Genomic DNA, 7,828 nt, shown 5'->3' with positions numbered 1-7,828 from the left:
ATATATATATTAGAGATGTGACATTCGTGAACGCTCCAAATCTTTTGAACGGCTCTTTACAACGAACGATAGGAGCCGGATCGCGTGCAATAACGAGCCATTTGTAGTTTTATTTCTTTTATTCCTCATATAATCTTTATTTTTTCATACTTAAATCACTCCCGCTTTGCTTTTTCACAGAAAACAGGCAGAGTTGTGCAGTGCAGAAGCTCACAGTGAGAGGGGAAGGGGAGTTTTCTGCTTGACAAACTCATGGCTCCACCCACGTGACGGGATGACGTCATTACGTATAGCTATGTGATGACGTACTTTTCTAGGTGATGACGTAATATGTTCAAAATCGAACGGCTCTTAGAAACAAATGGCTCCCCAAGATCCGGATCCCTTCAAAGAGCCATTTATCCCATCTCTAATACTGATTTGTCTGTTTTATGTCAGACTTGCTGCTACTGATGAGTTGTGTTAAAGTATCAATTTTAATAGGAGGATGTCAGTTGAGTATAACTTTAAAGCTTATTTGTTGGTTTACAGAATACACAGGAAGGTTCTAGAAAGATCATCGTGGGAAAAAAGATGTTGAATTTTTTTTTGCTGTCTTTGATGTGCTCATCAGAGGAAATGAAARCATGATAAAAATTAAATGCCTAACATCGCTTGAAGGAATGCACATTTTCTGCCTGCTTTCTTGCCACCGTTTTAATTTGAGAAACGATGTAACCATTTTGGTGAAACCTTGACGGTTTTGTGCAGAATGATGTGTTTGCATTCAGAGGACGACTCTCAGCTCCCACTTCAGCAAATTTCAGCTCTATTGTCTGTGAAACATACCTCCAGTTTATTTCGGTCTAAAGCACGTGTTGCAGCTTTTTCTTGTTTGTTTATTTGCTGGTTTTGGTCGTTTATTTTCAGTCAGACTTCACATGTTGATCTGTAGTCTGAAAAGATGTGAWAATGCAACCTGCTGCATATTCACTGCTGTGTAAATGAAGCGTTCCTCATACAGAACTGCCTGTGCATGCACAGCGATGAAAAGAAAATGTGCTGTAGAAAAAGTCTTGTGTTACTTTGTACCTTGAATTTTTCACTTTTGTGCAGAATCTCTTAAACTTGCTTACGTTTATTGACTTTAAGCAGCAGGTTTAACAAGTTCTGACGCTGTTCTAGAACAGTGAACAGTTCTGACTTTGTTCTAAATAATTAAGGCCCACCTCAGCAACCACGGGCCTTCGAGCTTCCTCTCTCTCAGGCTTCACATGTCTCACAGAGACGTGGTTTTCCTGTCCAAGGTTGCTAAGAAACTGAGACCTTGGTGAGAGCGGCCTATCAGAGTCTGCTGCCTAATGAGAAAACTTTTTTAAGTAGGTCAGCCAGAAGAGTTTTGTCTTGACATTATCTTGACAAATACTTTACCAACAACAAACCAAACTTTATTAAAAGTTGACCCAAGAGTTTTGAAGCAGATTTAAATGTGTAGTTTGGATTTTTGCACACAGCTGGGTTTTCTCAAGGTTAAACTCATGAAACCGTCAGGTCTTGGAGGTTATCACCACAGCAAAGGTGGGAGGATCATAGTTTTTGTTAATCATTTTTTTGTGTGCAGTTGAAGGGATTTATCGTTTAGATACTGATGTTAAAAGCACTACACCATTTTCTTAGTTTCCCTTTTAAGTATTGACTTTTATGATCTATTGTTTGACGATTGTTATGTCTTGATTAAAATAGTTTAGATACATGCCCGAACCACCAACAACACATAGAAAAACCGTTATCAATTCATTACGGAAGGTAATATTTGTTCGAGTGGCCTGTGATGCAGCCGTAGGCCTGTAGTGGGCGCACCTGGCACTGAAGAACCGTGTATGGATAAMAGACCCGAACTTCTGGTTTGCTTTCAGCTCTGCTTTAGCTGACYCCAGCAGGGAGAAATAAAGCACGCTCGTAACCAGATCTGGGGTTGTATGGTCCTATTCTGTTCACATTTTAATCTGTTCACTGTTTATGTGGTTTCGTCTCGATTTCAGTTAATGAACACTTAMTTTTCTCACACGTCTGTACTGTCCGCAAAATATTTCATGAATCAGTGAATGGATATCAATGAAACTTTCTAAAAACACTTGCTGAGTTGAAACCTACAACAGATTGAATTTTGRACTGAATCTACTTCAAGATGGCYGCCRCAGCCAACTGAACATGAAAACATAAAAATAGCCATAACTAAGCCACTTTTATTTGGAGCTAAATCTTTGTCTGATAGGAACAGGAAGTCATTCATAACATCTACTCCACGAATTAACAAATAGTGTAACATTGCATGAGATTGTGCATAATCTTATTTTCAAGCTTTGATCAAAGTGTTTACGAGTCTGTCGTTTTCACAGATGGTTTGAGTCAGACAGTGTGGCATGACAGGCTGTGGGTGATGTGTATTTTAGGCATTTATTTCAGGATTTCCTATCACTCTGAAAGGATCATTATGTGTTTCATGCATTTTGTGAATTTCAWAGGAAGATGATCTGATTATACGATTAGCAGCATCTCGTTTGCAGGGAAACAAAAGCTCACTTGTTCACACGTCAAAAGCGATCTTTGGTTGGGATTTCTTGATGTAACCAATTTAGTTTTTATGGATAGTCAGCAGAGACAAGCTACAGCTGCATTTTGTGGTTTAACCAGCTGGTAATATCTGTTCAAGGAAGTGCAGGTGGTTGACCTTCAAGTAACTAACTGAGTCCCCTGCCAGCAGTTTYGTCTTCACCAGGAGCTGAAGCTACACATAACTCGCACATAACCTGCAGTTAAACTCAGCCACAAAAACAGARGACTGAAGAATGTGTTTTAAAGACCGTAGAAGGATCTCCCAACCACTGGGTTCAAGATGAGTCAAAGCAGAAGTGCGGTGGCCTTTTCTTTGAAGGATGAGTCATTTTGTAAAACTGAAAATCATTCAGTCAGAAGATGTTGTTTTGTGGTTTTGGTGCGATGTCTTTATTTGTTTTTGTGACTTCTTCAACACGTAGCATGAAAACTGGGTCGGTGCGCTCTTTGAAAACTTTGACTTTTAACGTCAAAGTTTATCTTGGACGATTTAAATGTTCATTTTCAAAGAGCGTTAACATGAAAGAGGGCCAAACATGCAACTGCTTGTGCCTGTGTTAGTTTGTTAGTAAAATATCTCATGAACCGCTGGATTGATTTTAATGAAACTCAGACAGTTATCATTGGTCAGCCCAATTCAGGCAGGCTGATGCAGCTTATCAAACCCCAAAATGTCCATAAATATATTCAATATAAACACTTTATTCTTTAAGTGACAAAAATGCAATGTCCAAACATGAAAACAGGAAATACATTAAAATGAGTTAAAGTGATAGTTCAGATCTTTTGAACAAGTGTTATGTAAAATTATGTTCCTGTTGTGGATAGTTCTTTGAATAATCTCCGTTTAGACAACAGGCAAGATATTAGTTCATAACCTTTCCACAAAACCCAAGGTAAAAAGGTCTGAACTATGACTTTAAACCACAACATCTCACCTGAAATGTACATGAGACCCCCATGAACAGTTCCAGCATGTCCGTAATGAGGCTCCATCATGCTGGACACAAAGGTCCACTCATTTTTCCTCAGATTGTAGCACTCCACTGTGTCTGAACAAAGTTATAGAGGTATAAATCATTTCAGTATTTATTTCTCACAAGACATTCTCCCCAAATTCTAGCTGTAGTTTTTTATTAGTTCAGCGACACTTTGATAAAAATGAACCTGTCAACACATCAGAGCAGGAAATGGAAGCAGCTCACCGATTTCTCCAGATGCGTTCCTGCCCCCCACTGCGAACAGTTTCCCCTTCAGGGCACTGAGGTGGAAGAAGGTCCTCTTCTCATTGAGGGAAGCGATCTGCAGCCACTTATCGAAGCGCGGGTCRTAGCGGTAGGCGCTGTCTATAGCTGTCTTACCCTTCGTGTCGTAGGTGCTCTGACCTGAGAGGTCAACGGTAAGCAGTGTCACAAACATTTACTGAAGTACACACTTCTGTTCTTATTTTAATCTGTTAATTTGTGAGTGTCTTCCTGTTCAGGATCAACTGGACTGTTTCAAACTCTTATAACTGTCTTTAACTAAAAGCTACAGCATCACAAACCAGAAAAATGTGTTTTCTGCTGAAATGCAGCAGGAATGCTGAGAGCTAAAGCAGTACGGAAATGTGTGGAGCTGAGACTGAATTGCTAAATGATCCCAACAAAAGCCTTAAATTAGTTTGAAAAAAGCTAAAAGCAAAATTTAGGAAAAGCTAAAATAACAAACAAAATCTAAAACTGCAAAGCAGCAGCTAAAATGTAATACTAGCAGAGCAGTAGCTAAAAGCTGCAATTAGCAAACAGTTGATAAAAGCTAAAAAGGCAACATAGCTAAACCAGTGGTGTTCAAAGTGTCCTGACAGGCTGGTCTTCTGCAAGTTTTAGGGTTGTCCTGGTTCAACACAGCTAATTAGTAGGCCTCTACAGGCCTTGATGACATACTGAGAAGGTAAATCATGTGTTTGAATCAGATGTGTTGTGTGATCTGAGCAGGGACGAATCTAAAAGATGCAGGAGACCGGCCGTCGTCATCAGCTCAACTGAGGAAAATCTCAAAGGGAAAAGTTTTGCCAAATTTCTAATCTTGACGGATTTATGGGAAAAAAATATTGATAAAGTTTTATACAAATAGTATAACAGTTAGAAATCAGAAATTTTAGCTGTAATGTTCTAAATGAGCTAAAGGAGTGGCTGAAGCAGAGTTCAAATGGAAGAAACCAGAAACAGGAAAACAGTGGTGTTAAAGGGGCAATATCATGTGCTTTCCAAGTCCATATTTCAATTTTATACTAAAATAAAGTAACTATGTCACAGTTTCAGATTGTGAAAGAGCTATATATTTGTAAAAATCCTCAAAACAATTTACTTCTCATCTTGACAGTTTCTAAACGCCTTGAAATGGGTCTCTGTCTCTTTAAGAAAATTCAACCACTTTGGTCATGCCCACTTCAGCACATTGCCGGCTGCCTAAAAACGCTGCAGGATTTCTCAAACATGCATGAATGAGTCAAAGCAAGGYTTTGGGYGTGCTTTTTTAAATGAGAGTACAATATTATAACGTGATATAAAACTCAAAAAAGTTGATTTTACATGATATTGCCCCTTTAATGCTGACTCAACGTTTGCGCCAATTAAACTCTGAACTGACATTGTAGTGTAAACTTCTTCCTGCCACAGTGCACAGAGTGAACTGTATGTGTTCTGACCTCCAACAATGAAGAGGAAGCCTCCCAGAAGAGCTACACCATGCTGGTAACGTGGGACCTCCATGGGCCTCAGCGCCCTCCAGTGTTCGGTGGTCTCATCATACACCCTCAGCTCCCGGCTAACCACCAGCTGCTGTCGCATCACACCGCCCAGCGCCAGAATATGCGTGGAGTCCGATCGAATCTGGGTCCTCTCTGTTTGCAAGGCCGGCTGCATGTAGGGCATCATCTGGTAGTTGCTGGCCTCCAGCAGGAGGTTCACACAGGCCGTGTCAGAGCGCATCATTGAGTCAGACCCCTCCTCGTCATCCTGGGAGATCTGAATCAACTCGTTGGGGCTCATCAGAGGGAAACGAATGTGGCGCATCAAGGCATAGACACAGGAGTGGCGTTTAGGAGGGTCGTGGTCCAGCCAACCTTTGGCGATGTGGTAGAGCTCCAGTTCAGAGAAACCCTGCAGCGAGTTGGTGCTCAGAGCGTTGGCCATGCTGATGTCAGAGAGCTCCAGGTAGCGACCAGACTCCACCAGTGCACTGAGGTTCTGACTCACAAACTTGCCTAAGTTCAGTTAGAAACAGTAAGAATCACAATCAACCAGGTTTTCTACAAAACTTTGTGCACATGTTTATTTTGTGATTAAAAAGCAGAATTGTAAAGTAACTAAATACAAATACTTCTTTACTGTGCTTAAGTACAATTTTTGGGTATCTGTACTTTACTTGAGTAATTATTTTTCAGCCTACTTTTTACTTCTACTCCTGACATTTTTGAAAAAGTCAAGAAGTAGAAAGTCGTTACTTTTATTTCATTTTTGCTTGTTTTCATTCCAGCTTGTTATTGTAAAAAATAAAAACTATCCATATAAACTGAGCCTCCTAGATAGAGTGAATTTAACTGTGGTTGAATGAGAAGTATAAATATTTAAAACTCTGATAGTGTATTAGTTTGTACACAAACAAATTATGTCACACTCCAGCAGGACGTAATCATTCAAATAAAAGGATTGTACTTAAGAAGTATTTGTATTTCATGAATTATATTATTRCATTTGACCGCAGCCCTCAGATAGATTTTCGTTTTGGGGAAAAGCTTTGTGCAGCCTTGATATATGTATATAAACTGAAACAGCTAAAATAGTGCATAAATTAATTATTTTAATATGATATAGCCATTTTGCATTTTTTGAGGTCACCTCCTAATAAATGTCTTTAGTGAAAATCTAACTACTCATTTTAAATCAATACTTTTACTTGTAATACTTAAGTACAAATAATATCAGATACTTTAAGACTTTCACTTAAGTAATTTTCCTAAAGGAGACTTTAAATTTTACCAAAGTAATTCTTTGGTAAGATACTTGTACTTTTACTCAAGTATCCCTTTGTGGTACTTTATACAGCACTGTTAAAAAGATAATAGCTTCAGTGGTTGTATTATAATGCTCTGGCGCTTTAAACTCACCTATATTCAACAGAACATCCTCAAGAAGCAAATCTGTGGCAATTCGTTCCACTTCCACACAGTTATCAATAGTGATCTGTATCAAACCAAATGAGAAAGTAGAGTAGATTCAACAAAAAAAAGCTTTGTTGCCTTAAATTATTATGATGTAACCGACAGTCAAGACTAGCTTGATAAAAGGTCTTCAGTATTTCTGATACAGAACTGTGTGATAATAAACTCCTACCTCACTGCTCAGAAGCTCGTTGCAGAAATTCAGAAGTGGCATGACCTGCAAGAAGTTGGCAGCTTCCAGCGTGTCCTGCAGGTTACCCATGTCGAGGATGACCTTGGATGTGTAGATGAAGTCTATGATGTTCTTTAAGCCCACCTTGGTGACCCCATGCAGCTTGATCTCCCTCATCTCCTGCTCTTTCATGCCTCCTGTTACGGGGGAAACACAGGGGACAGAAACAAGGTGAATGCATTAATTTGCATCATTTTGGAAGATTGGTTTTGATCTGCTGGGGTGTCACATCGGGATTCAAAGAAACTGCTGACTCTACGAAGGCTTGGTGCTAAATCATGGGGATTAGGGAAAAGAACTAGATGATTATGTGATGTAATACAAAAAGTCTACTTTGAATCTGCAACTGAAATTAAGGTCAATGCAGAAGTGGCTTAGAAGGTTAACACATACAGTACTGTACTTTTTATTTTTCATTTTCTGCTTTACTGTCAGTCTAGAAGTGAAAGTAGAAGAGCTGGAGCAGACAACAGCATTGCTTATTTCATAAAATACTCAAATTTGAAAGAAACTCACCAAGTGTGTCTAACTATTGGAGTTAACCCAATTCAACATTAGCCAACATAAGAATGACTAAAACTCAGTTTTTACAGATAGTAAGCTAACACTTCATGTGATTGTACAACCCCTGGCAAAAAGTATGGACTCACCAGTCTTAGATGAGCACTCATTCAGACATTTCATTCTGTGAAACAAACTCAGATCAAAAACATGATACAATAATAAGGTCATTCCAAAGCGCAACTTATTGGCTTTCAGGAACACTCAAAGAAATGAAGAGAAAACATTGTGGAAGT

General features: G+C 39.1%; 1 protein-coding gene across 1 annotated transcript in view; it reads right to left on the bottom strand.

Annotated features, from left to right (window-relative positions):
* The window catches only part of si:rp71-68n21.9 (kelch-like protein 9), a gene marked incomplete at its 5' end in the record, with an annotated part of 17,249 nt that overhangs the window by 2,708 nt on the left and 6,713 nt on the right, over window positions 1–7,828 (bottom strand). Inside the window, 5 exon segments of the mRNA XM_014027867.1 lie at window positions 3,534–3,647; window positions 3,801–3,980; window positions 5,285–5,842; window positions 6,746–6,821; window positions 6,972–7,168. Coding sequence (XP_013883321.1) covers window positions 3,534–3,647; window positions 3,801–3,980; window positions 5,285–5,842; window positions 6,746–6,821; window positions 6,972–7,168 — 1,125 coding nt within the window.

The sequence above is a fragment of the Austrofundulus limnaeus genome, unplaced genomic scaffold (genome assembly GCF_001266775.1).
Source record: "Austrofundulus limnaeus strain Quisiro unplaced genomic scaffold, Austrofundulus_limnaeus-1.0 Scaffold692, whole genome shotgun sequence".
NCBI classification, from domain to species: Eukaryota; Metazoa; Chordata; class Actinopteri; order Cyprinodontiformes; family Rivulidae; genus Austrofundulus; species Austrofundulus limnaeus.
This window is presented reverse-complemented; position numbering and strand designations above follow the sequence as displayed.